Raw genomic sequence first — 17,232 nt, forward strand, 5'->3', positions numbered from 1 at the left:
ACACACACACACACACACACACACACACACACACACACACACACACACCACCATATGAAGATACAGCAAGAAGGTAGCCATCTGTAAACCAGGAAGATGGGTCCTCATTAGATACCAAATCTGCCTGCACCTTGTTCTTGAACTTTCCGCCTTTCAGAACTGTGAGAAAGAAGTCTGGTGTTAAGCTACCAGCCTATGGTGTTTTGTTATAGCAGCCTGAATTGACTAATACGGAGGAGAACAAGGAGAGAAACAGAGACAGAGTAGTTAGGCAGACCCTCTGGGATGGCAACATTTGGAGAGCATTTTGAATGAAGCAAGAGAGGGGCCCATGTGGGGGCAGAGCAGGGCACAGTGCAAAGGCCCTGAGGCAGAGGCATTCTTTGTATTTTCAAACAAAAGCAAGGGCCTGTGACACTGGAACAGAATAGTTAGAGAGTCATAGTAAATAACCCACAGAGGTATCCAGGGGCAGATCATGTAGGGCATTTTAGGCCAAGGTAATAACCTTGTAGGCTTAGTTCAGGCGTTGCCAAGCTTTCTCTGTAAACGGTCAAATAGTAAACACTTCAGGCTTTGCAGGCTAGGGGGTCTCTGCCACAACTACTCAACTCTGATGTTGCGGTGTGAAAGCAGCCACAAACAAATTATACAAACAAATCATGGTAGCTATATTCCAATAAAACTTTATTTACAAAAACAGGTGGTGGGTCAGATTTGGTCTCACGGGCCATACTGATCCTTGTAATCAGGCTAATTGCAAAAGGAAACCACTTGTTGGAGGGTTGTATGTGCTTCTACTTTTCCATTTTCTCTGGAAAACAAGAAGCAAGGTCATTATCTAACAGGGGATGGTATATATTTGGGGAGACAGAAGTCTGCCATAGTCACTTTGAAGATGGATTTGGAAAAAAGATCTGTATCGCCAGGCTACTTACACTGAGGGATCACATTCACCTCATGGTCAAATGTAATATAAACTGGTCAGCATTTGTTTCTGTTGTAATTTTGTTGTTGTGAGTGGTGGTGATGGCCTCATTGTTGTATTTTGACCACACATTTATATAGCACTCACTGTGGATCAGGCACCATTCTAAGCACTTTATAAATATTACTTCCCCTAGCTTCTGCTGCTTGGATAAAGCCAGGGGAAGGTGGAAAGTTGGATTGATTAGAATGAGGGTATTCAGGCCACTAAAGGCCAGAGAAGGAGAGAAAAGTGAGAGGGTACAAAAGAGTAATTAGAAAGATGGACCCATGGAATCCAAGTCAGGTCCTCTGAAAGTAAGGGCGGGAGGTTGGTGGGCAGGGCAATGATGGTGAAGACATAAGGGCATTGGAGGTACATTTGGTGTTGAAAAAATTGTTGGAGTCAGGTAATGAGTGGAGAAAAGCGGAAGATTTATATTATCTTCTAGAAAGACGTAGGTACCAACATTATTTCTTGACAGATAAAGTCTTGTTTTTATTAGTGGATGGACCTGAGCTTTACCTTTGACACAATAATCAATAATCTTAGTAAAATCCCAATGTGAATATGTGTGCCTCAGAACTTTCAGTAGCTCTCCATTACCCCCTTGATGAGGTCTTTAGACTGAGCACTCAACCGAACCCACAACATGGCCCTCAGAAACGTTTGCAGGCTTGCCCCTCCCTAGTCTTATTTGTAAATTCTCTGTTCTAAAGCGTGCCCTGACACTCTCATGAAAACGCGGTATGTATCGCAGCCTGTAAACTTTTAGGCACACACTTCAACCTCCTCAAATGCCTTCCCCCATTTCTCAAATTTATATTCAACTTTCAATATCCACCCAAAATTCCACATCTTCTGTCAACTTTGTCTTGACCATGTAAGACAGAACTCAGTGTTATGCAACCTTCATCAATTAAGCTCTTTCAACTAACTCCTTAAGTCAGGGGTGTGTTTCATATTCCTCTGTATCCCTCATGACACCTGGGCCATATCATGTGCAGAGCCTGTGCTCAGTTACTTTTATTTTATTTGGAAAATTATCTTATGAAATACAAAGTGTCAGGACATTTACAGAGATACTAAAGAAAAATATATATCACTAGAATATAATTTAAATTCCATGGATGAGGGACTTCACGGGTAAGGCAAAGATTTTTGTTCTGTTAGTTTGGGTTGTATAAAAAGAAGAGCAGGAGTGTAGTTAAGACAAAGGGTGATTTTCGTTTGCAAATATTTTTCTTAAATTATATAAGGACAATAATCGAAGTGAAGAAAGCTATAAAGGAGGAATACAGAAAGATTTTCCCAAACCTTACCACCTTTACAGAAATACTTTCATAGTTTCAATGTATTGATATTTCTTCCCCATGTGTTTTGCTGTACATATACTTTTAAAATACAATTATAATCATACTAGTACGAAACCTCATACTCTACTTTTCAGTTGGAATTATAATACAATAATTTTTTTTCTATGTAATACACTGTTTTAAAGAAATATTCACAATATCTTACTCTGAAAACATTCACCCTAAAGAGCTGTTCCTCATTTTAGCTGATAAAGATCCTTTTGGGGGTAGCTTTCAAGATTAGCATCGCTTTGAATGACAAGCTAACATCCCTGAATGATAATGAGTCACCTCTCAGAAGACCCCACTCTTCATTTTTCATTTTTATACTTATGAAACTGATATATTCTTAGTTCTTATCATTTGCCAACATCCTACCTGGATTTTTACCCCTAAGAGACAGAAGCTTCATTCATGCATGGATCCAGGATGGTTTAGAATATTTTTCTCCAACATATGAGAGCTCATCTAATCCACTGAAGTAATTAATAGTATTATCGTGCAGGATTATTTACCAACATTTCATTAAGGAAACTCACAGTGATGTTGATACGAAAACAAATGTATTTTTTTCCACATCAAATAGCATACATTAATAATAACTCAGGACATAAACTATTCAGTATGACCAGACCCAGACTGAAATAACATCAGTAAATCACTAACATAATTGTAAAAACAGTAAATGCCCAGTAAAAAATGGAAATGGCAGAAGGCCCTATATTTGCTGAAGTTGCTGTCATTCCGCAATTTGCAAGAGACAGCTCCACTGTAAATAACACATTCACTGGTGGGGTCACTTGTCTCAACCTTAAGAACCCCTCAGAAATGACAATTTGAATCAAAACGATGGTTTTCTAAAGCAGCCATTTAAAGCAATCACTGATTCCTAGAACAGGCATAATAAATTGCTCACCCCCCAAACATCTCTCATTCTTAGAGAACATAACCAGAAAAAGCCTCAGATGTTCATGAAACATATTGGGTTTTCGGCATCACGTTATCCTGTGGTGCTCTGCAATCAATTACTGTTATAGCACCATCATTAATAATTTTCTTAATGAAAATGATTCTGTTGATCTCTGCTGTATTTTAATTATCAGAGTTAAGCATAATTACACTGCAGCTCTGAGCTGGCATGTGGACTCCTTTAGGGCGCAATTTTGTTTTAACACACTGATAATGTAATTTTACATTGTGTCAGTTTGTTTGGTTATTATCCAGTTGTACAATTCCACTGTATTCCTGATAACAGATAATAACCTTAGTACCTCCTATATCCTGAAGTCATTTAAAAAGCAATATTGGAATTCTGCGGCTAGCTAACTTAATCGCCTTATGATTTTATAATTCCTGCTGCTAAATATTCGGTTGAGGCACCCACCCTCTTTTAAGAATCCTGTAAAACTAGACAACAGTTATACATTTTCTGTGAACTACAGAATGGTTAAATAAACACTTGAGCACAAGTTTTTCTTTTTAAATTACTTTCTTATTTATATAGCATTAGGTCCTTTAAGTAAAGTTAACCATGAACTTGTAGGCTAGTTGGGAAAACTGACTGCCATGTTAGACAAGGCTGTTTCAACATTCTAGGAACACACAACAGATCCTCTATTTTAAGGTGGAAGATAGTCCAGGCTTTTGCAAGGTCCTTCTAATGAAAGATCTTTGCTTTAAACAGGTGATCAATTTAGTCAGTGTGCAGAAGTTGCTCATCCAAGTTAGGTTATACTAGAATTACAGTCATTATTTCAACAGTACCTGGTATAGGACCTTGAACATAGTACACAGTCAGGGCTTAACTGAATTAATTGCATGATTACATTTGTCCAAACAAGCAAAATCAGGACTTTGAAGATGGTCATAGAATGATTTGGAGATTAGTTTTCTACATGACTTTAAATTGCTGTGGCCTTCGAAGCAACAGGGAAATTAGCATAAGGTACTGATGTCACTGCTGTTTTAGCTCTGGAAAATTTTTTCTTAAAAACCAAACCACAGAGCAAGGAAAAAAAAGTTTCATTGATAAATATGTACGTAAATTTGTGAAGAAGACCAATAACCTACAATCTAGGCCTAGTAAATGGTTATCATCAAAACTCTGCTAAATTGTATAATTGGGAATCAAGGTCAACACACTTAAGATTGAATGTCAATTTCATCACGTATGCGCTACATATCCTTGAACTATTTACGTACCTAAACCTGAGTTTACTCATCTGTAGAGTGGCAATAATTCTGCTTACATCATAATTTTCTTGTGGCATAGAATATGTGCTTAATAAATGGTAACTGTTATTGCTAGTTTTAATATTATCATCATTATTATCTTTATACTAGCTTTTTACATATGACTTTCATTAAAAGTATCATGTGCCCAAGGGAAAAAATATCTTTAGGCAAAAAGGCTTTTCTGGCCTCTGATTCTATAATGCAGTTCTCTGCAGATACTGTGGGTTCACAGGGACCAAATGAGATTTATGGAATTCTTGGCTCTAAAGCTGGTATCTGATGACCAGGTTTTCTCACACACTTGCTTGATACCAACATGGAGGCCTGGGTTCACTTCCTCTAAATTTGTCCTGACATATAACCAAAAGGGCAAACTGGACTGAGTATAAGATCATCAGCAATATAATATTTATAATAACATATGCAGTTATGCGTACGGGTGCATCTTCACAAAGATCCTGTGAGATGGCCACTGCTATTTCATTGGTACAGTTGAAAAAATCAGGATTTAAAGAGGAAAGGTGGTTTGCCCAAGGTTCCATCTAAGCAACAGTTTTTTACAATGATGTTGTGCTTTTATATAAAAAGAAATCTTCCATGCTTAAGGTGAGATTGAGGGTTAGCTGATACTTTTCCACTCCTTTGATTGACAATGTTTATTCTCTTCATCCAGATACCTAGAGAATGTGGCTGCTCTGAAATCACACTCCACGAAAACCCAAATAATTCAATTTTTCCTCATTTGCAGTGAACTGAATGAACAAACTCACATGCAAGATGCTAAAGGTTTAATTTCGAATGTTCAAAAACGTGAAACTCGAAGTAACTTATTTACTTTTCACAAATGAGAAAGGGCACCATACTGTGCAAATGCTATAAAAAAATACGGAGGTACAGAGAAAAGAGAAGAAGTTAATTTCCAATGCTCGACAGGCATTCATGGATTTTAGGAATAAGTGGGCAGGCCTCTGCTCATCTTCCCCTCCAGCAGCCTCCCTTTAACTTCAGCATGGTGCTTTTTAGTATTTTTCCATTGGAGATAAGTAAATTAGAATTATCTGGAGTCTGCTGAGAATAATGGCAGAAACCAGACAACCCAACAAGTCTGGTCCATCAGTGTCTGGATGAGCTAATTACTTTCTGGAATGACAGGGGGTAGTTGAGGCAGGGAAAAGAAGGTACATCAGATTATAATATTAATGCTAAATACTATACTTTTTTTTTCTTACTTTGATAAAACAGGATGATGGCAGCCTGTCAAATAGCACTAAGTGATGTAATTTGATAATAATTATTTGATGGACACCCTGGAAATGAAAATTTTATAACTATATTTAATTTTACTGCTAGCCCACATTTAAAAATACTTCAAAAAGTAAGCATGTTTCTTAAATGGTAATAGTTACATGCCATAAGAAAATATTATAACAAATTTCACAGTTAAGGCATTTAAAAATGCTACATATACGTATTTTACATTCTATTTGTAAATAGGTACTAATATAGTTTCAGATAGCCAGGCCCAAGAAAGGTGATTTTTGGCATAGAATTCGTAAGTAGTTTGGGTTCTTAGCTAGAAAACAAAATAAGGCAATGCAATTTTGGCATTTGGAATTTACTTTTCATCTTCAGGGAGAGCTTTTTAGACATTAGGAGTAATGTGTTGCATCTGGGTACATGGATGTTAGCCCATCAAGCAACCATTCTTTTCTGTCTGGAAGTAGCACTTCGGTTTCACTTGGGGAAATACTTCTCCTTTGTCTCAGTGGTTTATGTGGGGTTAGGTCTACAGATGATTGTAGTTTGTAAGGAAGAGTCATAGTGATTAATTGGTTCAAGCATTGGTATGTGACGTACCCCAAGTAAAACTCAGAAAAGCTCTCTTTTCACTGGGATTGCTGTGCTTGTAGAATAAGTTTGGAGTTTCCCACCACTTGACAAGAACATTTCTGAGGATGAAACACACAAAGAAAGAAGAGGCAGAAGATAGAGACCGTCTGGGGACAAAGTGTAAACTGATCCTGAAGTTTAGAAGATCCTTGGATTCTCAGTTATATGAGCAGATGAACTCCCCTACCCCCAATACGCTCTCACACACACACACACACACGCACACACACTTACACTTTGATTATGTTTTGTATAAGCCAATTTCATTTGGATTTCTATCATTTGAAAACAAAACAGCCCCAACTGATAAATAACATACACATTATGAAAATGTCTTGCACATTACAGATGTTCAAGTCAATATGTACCTATTAAATCTAAATCACCAAACCCTTCCAACTACAAAACTCTTTTGCTTTGAGAAGGCTTATCATACCCATAGCCTGTGAAGACAGAAGGCTTCAGAGCTCATGTGGTCCTGGTAGGAGTGATTCCTGGGGTCCTATCTTCCGTGATGAGAACAATCCCTAGTATAATCCTAGAATATCGAGGTATTCACAGAACTTTGAGTGAACTATTCCCTTCCTCCAAAGGCAACCTGAATTCTAGGAATTAGCACCAGGCCTCTGAAGCCCATCTAGGAGATCAGAGTAGAGTCTACAGCAGGGTTTTCCCAAGTGTGTTAACCAGAGAACTAATTCCAATGCTCCAATGGATGTCCACTGGTTGGAGAAAAAAATATATGCATATCTTATAGTCAAACGAGTTACACAGGTTTTTATTTTGTTTTGTTTTACTACAAGACTTCTCAGAGCATTCATACCAGAAGGCCTTGTGAGTTTTCAAGCGGGGCCAAGATGGGCAATATTTGGTCCTGGGACTTTTCCTTTAATCTTAGGGTTATGTGAAGTGTACTTTGGTAAGTGCCATATTATAATAATACTCTGTGATTTCTGCACAGAAATGCTTGAGTAGTTTAAGAGAATTTATTCATCATGTAATAGTGTCAAGGGGAAAGGTAAAGTCACACAGTACAGAGAGTATAGGATTTGGAATTATCAAAACCTGGATTTAAATTTGGCTTCTCTGTTAGCTCTCCTGGACCAGGGACAACCATACTACTGCTCTAAGTCACACACAATGTAGGTTGTGTAAATTAAGAAACACACTACTTATCTCATCTAGCTGCTTGAAAGCTTAATGCAGGGAGAACGTATTCTAATATGTACAACTCAGGCCCTTAATTAGACAGATGTGTGTTTGCATCCCACTTTAAACACTTAGTAGTTGAAACACTTTGCTGTACAGCAGAAATTAACACAACATTGTAAATCAACATTATACCTCAATTAAAAAGAAAAACAACACTTAGTAGCTATGTGACCATGACAAATTACTTTATCTATGCCTCAATTTCATTTTTTATAAAATTGGGTAGGATGTTAATTACCTACTAGGAGGTATTAACTGATGATTAAATGAAATTACGCATATACAGTAGTTACTGCAGTCCTTGTTATTTGAACTGCAATGCCATCTGTTCTTGTAAGTCGAACAATATCAGGTTACCTTTTGTAGGTTAAAAACTACTGAATATTAGGAATTCATATTGGTCATCATCACAGTATGTGATGTGTCTATTATAGTTTCTAGCAACCATTCATCATTTGTTTATCTGGTCAACCAATCATTATTTACTCTGTGCTCTTTTTGTACAGGCAGCATGCCAGACCAAGGATAAAAAGATGACTGAGACATAATCCTTGCCCTCAGTAAATACAGAGTAGATTGGAAAGGCAGGCAATAATACCTAACTTTTTACTACTCTTTTTTTGAAACATAAAATGATAATCATAAAACGAGGTTAAAAGAGCAATGAGAGAAGTGCATAGAATTTGGTATGGGAGTACCAAGGAGAGGATTCAGGGGTGCTTAATAAAGGGTGGCTGTTATTATCCATGTACAAAGCTAGCACACAGTTGGGCTCAATCCATGCTTTATGAGTTAATTAATAAGCTTCTACAAATTACTCCAAAATGCTTATTGCCAAGAGGCTTAAGGTATATCTAACCATAATGCAAACACGTAAACATGTTCAAACTAACGTACTCCATTGAACATAGAATTACAATTTTGTTGTAGTGTTTTTCCTTATGTAACAATATAATAATCATCTCTTCTAAAACAATGCCCGATTTAAACATGTAATGGATTTGGATTATGATAGAATAGCTATCCTCTTGGTTCCTCCATATTACATTGCCATCATAGAGATAAGATATTGTACAACAAAAATTTAGTCCCAGTCATTGATCCTATACTCCAAGCCATCTTTTGCAGTGTTTGCGCTCTGAATGTGGACATTGGTAAGCTGGTTCACTATAATATTGCTTCCCATTTTGATAGAACATAGTGACATATCCTGGGAAAATCTTACTTGCCTTCTAGTTAAAAGCTCCCACCAGCATACCACAGGTATTTGGTGTTTGAAAATAAGTGGGTATGAGACCAGCAGTTACAGAAGGAAAAGCAATATAATCAGATCCTGGTGTGCAGACTGTCTTTTTAGCTTGCAAATTCCCTCTTTCTGGTGTTTCGACTTTCAAAGGCTTATGGTAGTTTAAAGGCAATCCTCTTATAAGTGTACAAATTGTAATGATTATAGGAACAAGTTGTAATTGTTTCTAGCAAGTTTTTAAGAGTCTTTGATGTTATGATTAGTGTTTTATATGTTAATATATTGACAGGGGTGCTTATTTGCTTGTTCCCTTGTATGCTTTTATGGTTTCTAGGTTCAATGTGCAAATACATCTTTGATCTCAGTAGGTCTATTTGGTTAAAAAGGAAAGCGAAAAGAAATTAAACATGAGAAGCACAAAGTTTTGCAATATTTACGAAGGAGTGAGATTAGGGATTTCACTGTAAAAGTACAGAGCTTGGGCCCAGAACTTGAATATGGAGAAAAGTGCGGCAAACCGCACCACACACGTGGAGGGGCCTGAGTTTGGGGGAGTCGGTCCCATGTTGTGTGTCCCGGAGCAGCGGTTCCTTTGCAGCCAGGGCGTAGCTGTTTGACGCAGTCTAGGTTGATGCCACACTGAGCAAATCAAAGGCAATGCTCTGCAAGCCATCGCTTCCTCTCTAGCATTTGCCCCCTGCCCTTCAGAAATCACCATGGGGAGGAATTCTCAGTCTTTGCAGTGGCTTCCTTTTCAGCTATCCCCTCATCGTGTGTGATTTCAGGAAACTGGCTGGAATGCAGTGCCTTCTAGAACTCGCACCTTGACACCCTGACACGGACTGCCAGATTTCAAAAGGAATTTACTTTTTGATGGATGATGCCTAAGAGAGGAATCCGAGATTTCATCAAACCCGCTCTGAATAAAAGTAACAGCGAGGAAGGTACTAGTCAAGGCACTCCAATCCATGGTTAGGCAAATGTGTAGGATGCTAAGTAATTAATGGTCTAACACATTTTGTTTTATGCTGTACAGGAAAAGAACAAAAAACAAAAAACCCAGTACGCTTGCTGAAACTACAGGTTAGGGAGATTCATAAGGGAAAAAGGAAGAGAGAGGACCCCATTTTACTTTGTACTCCCCTTTCAGCTCATTTGGTTCTACTTTGCAACACTCAGGTTTCAATGCATCCAAAGCGAGAGGGAAATGATCTTGCACTTACCTTTGCTGTACACAATGCAGTTGTTTTTGTTGTCTTCCACTCCTTGCCAAGTCACATCCAGGAGCCACTTGGGACCAGCAGTCAGCACCATGGGGACCTGAGCCTTTGTCTTCTGTAGAAAGAATGATAACAAACGGATGCCATTTGCTTTCGTTGATTAAAAAGTTGAATAATAACTGTACTAATCATTTTATTTTTCCAAATAACTAAATCTCCTAAACCATAATCCAAGTCCTTATTCCCCCGTCTCATGATATCTTTTTAAGACGACAGAAGCTGTAAAGCTTGACTGCTCTCACTAATCTGAAGGGTAGAATTATTATCAAGAATATTTTTTTTTCTAAATGATACTGGATCAGATCTCCAAGATTAGACAGATCTCTTGCAGCTCTGAATTATAAAAAGAATGCAGATGACTTTCATCGCAAAGAGCAGAGTGTTTAGAAGTGAACTTTAGACACATTGTACTTTACTATCAACAGGATCTCACTATTTCCTGAAACAGACAGGAAAGAATTTAAAGAATCAGGATCCATTTCAAAGCTCTATCCTGAGCAACATTTATATTAGAGTAGAAATTTATGCTGAATGAATAATGAAATCTACCAACACCCTTTTCTAAGTATGGATATGGAGTCCCACTGAAACTGAAATAATATTAATGCTAGTGACTCACCATACACTGTCTCCGAAAAGACTATAAAAGAGGAATTGGGAATAAATTCAGATGCAGAGCAACTAAAGCATGACATTCCTTGCTCTGAAAAGCATAGAAGCAGGGAGACAAGTGCTCTAGTTCTAACAAAATATTTTCAGTGTACATTTTAAATACAAGGCTCAAAAGGGTCATCATTTTAGGCCGTTTGCAACCCAAATTATTTGTCTTTAACTATGTTAAACATGGCAGGAAATAAACCAGGGAGGAAATAAGTAAGCCTTAGCCAAGACTGGTGTTTCCCGATGAGTCAGAGTGAATTGGCATTCAGATGTTTATCATTCACCAGCCCAGGTTCTGTATATCAACTATCATGAAACCACAACACAGAGTACAATACAAGGGTCTCAAGGTAATTTTTGAACTGGATTTTCACCTAGATATGATCCTACCGGAGAGATCTCAGCCCGTTATGGGACATTCCCACATGTTATGTGCTATCACAAATTTCCCAAACTGGCATTAGCAAGTATCCACTTGAGGAGTTCTATGTAATCTAGCCATTTCAAATCTCTCAGGAATCCGGAAACCTCGTTTCACTGGCCAAACGACGACACTGATAGTGCACGAGACACAGATCTTCTATTGATACTGCAAAGCCATATCAAAAGCAATGCATAAAATCAATGCTAACCCTTTTTCTTTTTTTGCGGTACGCGGGCCTCTCACTGTTGTGGCCTCTCCCGTTGCGGAGCACAGGCTCCGGACGCGCACGCTCAGCGGCCATAGCTCACTGGCCCAGCCGCTCCGCGGCATGCGGGATCTTCCCGGACCGGGGCACGAACCCGTGTCCCCTGCATCGGCAGGCGGACTCTCAACCACTGCGCCACCAGGGAAGCCCCCTAACCCATTTTTGACGTATCAATTATATTGTAAGAGGTAAAAACTACCATAAAATATACTACTTAATGGAACAAATCAACCATGACGGACAAATTAAAAATAAGTCTAAAAAAATACGTCAAATATTAAAACAGAGGCGGTAAACCAGATCAACCATAAGAAATACTAGCATACTGATTTTTCATATTCATACTTTAACTCATTTTAAAGTCTTCAGTTTTTCAACTATGTATCTTAATATTTGGAAAGTAAAACCATGAAAAACAGTTATCTGAAAGCCCTGGGGGAAGAAAGTAATTTTATATTATAATTTTTTAAAACAATCTAGACAAAGTGTTATCAAGTTATCCCTCTGGTTATTAGTCTAAGTCAGGGGTCCCCAATCCCCGGGCTGCAGATAGGTACCGCCTGCTGCCTGTTAGGAACCTGGTCACACAGCGGGAGGTGAGTGGTGGGCTAGTGAGCGAAGCTTCATCTGCCACTCCCCCTCACTTGCATTACCGCCTGAACCATTCCCATCCCCGCCACCCCGGGGAAAAATTGTCTTCCACGAAACTGGTACTTGGTGCCAGAAAGGTTGGGGACCGCTGGGCTAAGTGACGATTTTGTTTTTCCATTTTCAAAATAGAATTTGAGAACAAGTAAGCTTCTTCAATCTGAAGTGATAGTGGCCCATATCCAATTAAATCATAGGTCTTAATTATGCATATTTCAGCTCCTTTTACTACTAGAGAAGCAGGTAAGTCCACAGATCAGTGTCAGCAGGTCTCCAAGCAAGCAGAACTAGTCACGGGAGAGACTCCACCGTTTCGATAAACCTGCGCATGGGGGATTTAGTGGTGTTATTTGTAACATCTGGTCTCCTCTGATCTTAACTAACAGACTTTAACAACAGGCATCTGGCTCATTCCTACTGTATTCTCTTATTTCATGAGAAAGACATGCATCTTAAATTATTTCATCTTTATACCCAAAGTTCTTAAAGCCACATGGATTTCTACACCGTAAAGCAGCTTTTACAATTTTCCATAGATAATATGAAAAATAAACATTGATCACAAATTCTTTAGGGAATCTTTACTGTAAAGTAAAGCAATTGGTTTGCCAGTACCACAGTCTTCCATTAATTTTACAAAGGAACCTGCTGATCCAGTCTTGTGCTGGGTGCTAGGAATAGGAAGGGGTCTTTTTCGGTGAAGGATACAGATACATTAAAAAAAAGTTTACTATAAGGCAAACAGTAGCAGGTAGGGAGTGCAAAGTCATGTGTAAATTGTTTTGGGGTCAATGAAGGGCGAGAAACTCCTGTCCTGTGGCTTCTGGGACGGTATCATATCATGCAGGAAGTGACTTTCAGGCAAGATCTTGAAGGAGAGACAGGAAGCATTTGCAATTGCTAGCAATGGCCTGGGCGAAGTCTGAGCAGTGTATAAGAGTGGTATGTACAGGAAATAGTGACTAGTTCTGGGATTCTTTGGTTTCAGTTCTTATATAAAGTCTTTAGAGCTGTTCTTCATATACAGAAAGCACCAGATAACAGTCACCTGTCATCACTGGAATCACCATTGATACTATTATTATCACTACCTATAAGTGGAAGGGCCATAACAGCATATGTGTGTAGAAAAGCAGGTTAGAATCAGATCCTGAAGGACCTTTTCATATCAAGCAAAACCTTTCTGTGCTTAAACCTCTAAGCAGAAGGAAGACAGTAAAGATTTTTTTAATCAGGAAGAATAAGGTTGCTACTATTGCTGCTACTTGTGCAAAATCCCTTACTTATTTATTCCTCATATATATTTTCAGACAAAGATGTTGCAACTCAAAGATTAAATAATTTCTTTTAGGTCAAATAGCTGGCAGAAGACAGAGCCCATATTTACATTTAGCTCTGTTTCCAAACACTACCGCTCCTAGGGTGACCAACCGTCTGGGTTTTCCTGAGACTGAAGGGCTTCCCAGGATGCTGGATTTCAGAGCTAAAACTGGAAAATCTTGGGCAAACTCAGATGACTTGTCCACCTCTGCACCTCCTACTATAAAACAGTATTTGTGGTTTACATCTATTGAATACTTGCAAAAAGTTGGGTGTTAAGTACTTCTCCTGAATTATCGTTTTTGATTTTTACAACTCCAGGAGTTAGGCATTAACATTTTCTCCATTTTGTACATAAGCAAATTAAGATTTAGAGGATTTGACTTTGTGGCACAAATAAAACTAGTTATTTAATATCTTTCCTTAATGGTAAGTTAGGCATTATACCTTTTAAAACTTTGGCAAACATTTATCATGCCTGGGCCGCGGTAGAATCTGACTTTTCAAGAAACAGAATTGAAAGGAAAACAATTTCTTTGACTCCAAATCAATAAGGCAAAAGCAAAAATGTAGCAAAGACTTGGTGAAAGCTATACCCAAGCTGTAAAGTAGATAAAAAAATCTCAAGGGACCAGTTATTACAGTTTTGAGGAGGTAAGTCAATTTCTTTCTGAAGAAGTCAACTTTTGTAGAGATTGACTGCCTTCAAAGAAGATTACCAAGTGTGAGAAGGAAGGAGTTAGCCAGGATTATATGAAATCTACACTCCAGCAAAATCCATGAATAGAAAATAACAATAATATCCACTTTGATCATTAGGTTTACTTTCCCATGTCTCTCCCCATCATAAGGATTCATACGAGTCTAGAATGTTAAGAGCCAGAAGCAACTTTAAAGTTCAGCGCGTTTAATTCACTAATTTGACAAATGAAGAAAGTAAGGCCAAAATGTTTATCTAGCATCCTACAGAGGAACATGCAGTTGGTACAACATGTTGGGAAAAGAGAATGGATGTAAAAGGTATGGTAGGCAGAAAAATGGTCCCCCCAAAATATCCACACCGTAACCCCTTGGAATCTGTGACTATGTTATTTTACTTGGTAAAAGGGGATTTGAAGAACATGCTTAAGGTTTAGGGCTACGACATGGTGAAAGGAGCCTAGATTATCCACATGGGCCCAATCTAAGCACGAGTTCCTAAAAGTAGAAGGGAAAGGCGAAACAGTAGGGCAAAGAAATTTGACATGAAATGGATTCCACCTGCCTTTGCTGCCTTTGAAGATGGCACACTGCAGCCATGAAGTGAGTGTGCTGGGCTCTAGAAACCGGGAATGGGCCTCAGTTACAGGAAGTGAGGAAAACAGGGATTTCAGTGCTGCAACCTCAAGGAACTAAATTCTGCCAATAACTTGAATAAACAGGAAATAGATTCTCCCCTACATCCTCTAGAAAGGAATCCTCTAGCAGGAATCCTGCTGACAAATTGATTTTAGTCTGGTGGTACCCACACTAGACTTCTGATGTATAGAGCTTTAATAGAATACATGTGTTGTTTTAAGCCACCAAGTTTTTGGCCATGTGTTTTGGTGGCAATAGAAAACTAATACAAAAAACATTCAGATTTACTGACTTACAGTTTAAAAAATGACTCAATTTCCTTATCAAATGTGCTCAGAAGTGAAACAACTTTCCCTTATTGGAATAACACCAAATATACATTGTTATTCCACAATCATCAGATATACTTAATGTTCTTGCCTTAAAGTAGGAGAAAATACACAGCGGTGACTAACAATTCCTGCCTCTATAACTGGGTATTTAAAACATTTTATGATTCACTATTAACCTCACAGTTGAAGTGTGGCAGAAAGGACATTACTGACTCCTTGGAGCCGGATGATCTAGGCTGGAATCCCGATATGTGCTACTGGCAGGCTCTGAGACTGGAAAATCACTTAAACTTGAGGATTCTGAACTTCAGGATACACATCTGTAAAATGGGGATAATGATTTCTACCTCAAGGCTGTCTTATGAAGCGACCAGCACAGTGTTTCATACGCCACAGATGCACTTCAAACGTTTGCTGAATACCTACATGAATAAATGAATTAAAACTGTGCAAAGAGCATTTCTGGAATCCCTATTTCTCAGGCACTGGTAACGTTTGTAGGGATTAGAAGTCAAGACAAAAACTCTTTATGACCCAGTTTAAAGATGGTGGTAGTCATTAATGCTATTGATCAATTATTTCCAACTCTCCACTTTCCTGGTGTCTTTCAAAGTTAGGTATGGGAATATGACATCACTTCACCGATGAAACTGAATAAGAAGTAACTCGCGTCACTTTTACACAGAAGCTGTAAGACCAATGGACTCACCATCTTTCCTTGTGTTTGCTGAATTGACCGTCAAGCATGGGAAGGAGGAAGACCTCCTAACTACAGTGGCCATGTAGCATGAGAAAGAAAGAGACTGTTTTAATGTAAAAAACTGTTACAATATTAGGGTTGCTTACAACCTCAGCAAAACCTAGCTCATCCTCACTTATACAAAGGTTTTCTTTGTTTTCGTTGGTTTGTTTGTTTGTTTTTCTGTATTGAAATAGCCCATGGGTTTTTACAGGTTAAAGTTTGTACTTTATATCTAGGCAGTCTCGTTCAGTCATAAATCAATTCAAGGTATATAACAGGAGCCTGAATTTCAGTTAAGTTGGAATGTTTTAAAAAGAAATAGTGTGCGCTTTTGAGGCTCCCCATTGTAAGTTTAAAAAAATCTGCACTCCTGGACACTGTTTGAACCCAGAGTTTCACGCTTAGTCTACAACCAGACAAACTTGACAAGGACAAGATGGGTCAAAAGTGTCATTTCTTAGGAATAATTAGAATCATCTAATGTGGATAAAAGAGGTCAAACTAGCATCCACTTCTCACTAACCTCTGGAGTTACTGGAGCGACAAAGGAGGGAGCCTTCAGTAAATGTTTACACTCAAGCCAAAAGGTTACCGGGGCTAAAAGCAGGCAGCCCAAAGGCAAAGAATAGAGGGTAGTTCCAACCCAAGGGGCTGGTGACATAATGCTGTCTTAGGGATTCCAAATCTTGCTGGAAATATTTGTTGAACATTTCCAAACTGAAGCTTACTTACAAAGAGCTAGAAGTCTTAGGAAAATCTGACCTATGAAAGAGCCTGACATTACAGTCTTTAAAAGAAACAAAAAAACACCCAGAAGTGGCATTTGATGGAAACATTGGCCTCCACTGACTTTACTTTGGAAACATAACAAAATTTCATGAGAGAATCTCAAGCCAGTGCCATGAGACATACTTTGACACTGCTGAAAATTCTCCTGGTGTGTTGCTTCCGTAACTTGGTAATAGGTGAAACGGGTTGGGCCTGTTTGACAAAATTCATAGCTGTTTTAACAATTCATAGCTGTTTCTGTTCTCTCAGCTATAAAAACGTATTTGATATTAGGCATTGAAGAATTTCCAAATTACTGTAGACATTAGATTAATATAATTAGTACCAGAAAAACACACATGTATATATATCACTGGCCCTTAGCAATGAGATGCCACCACCACTGCCACTCTCTCCCAGCTGAATTACTCTCTACATCTAAATGGAAAAAAAAAATGATACTGTATGTGATTTGACCTTGTACTACCACAGGGAAAAGTGTACACAGTAAAAGTTTCAGTTAATGTATCCACGCAGTTCTCCACACTGG

At 38.4% G+C, this 17,232-nt stretch overlaps 1 protein-coding gene across 1 annotated transcript in view; it reads right to left on the reverse strand.

Moving 5' to 3' along the window:
• Window positions 1-17,232, reverse strand: part of ZFPM2 (zinc finger protein, FOG family member 2) — a 462,014-nt gene that overhangs the window by 146,551 nt on the left and 298,231 nt on the right. Inside the window, exon 5 of the mRNA XM_029222662.1 lies at window positions 10,129-10,240. Coding sequence (XP_029078495.1) covers window positions 10,129-10,240 — 112 coding nt within the window. The remainder of the gene's footprint in view (window positions 1-10,128; window positions 10,241-17,232) is intronic.

Source organism: Monodon monoceros, unplaced genomic scaffold (assembly GCF_005190385.1).
Source record: "Monodon monoceros isolate NGI ecotype Baffin Bay Population unplaced genomic scaffold, NGI_Narwhal_1 Super_Scaffold_14, whole genome shotgun sequence".
NCBI lineage: Eukaryota > Metazoa > Chordata > Mammalia > Artiodactyla > Monodontidae > Monodon > Monodon monoceros.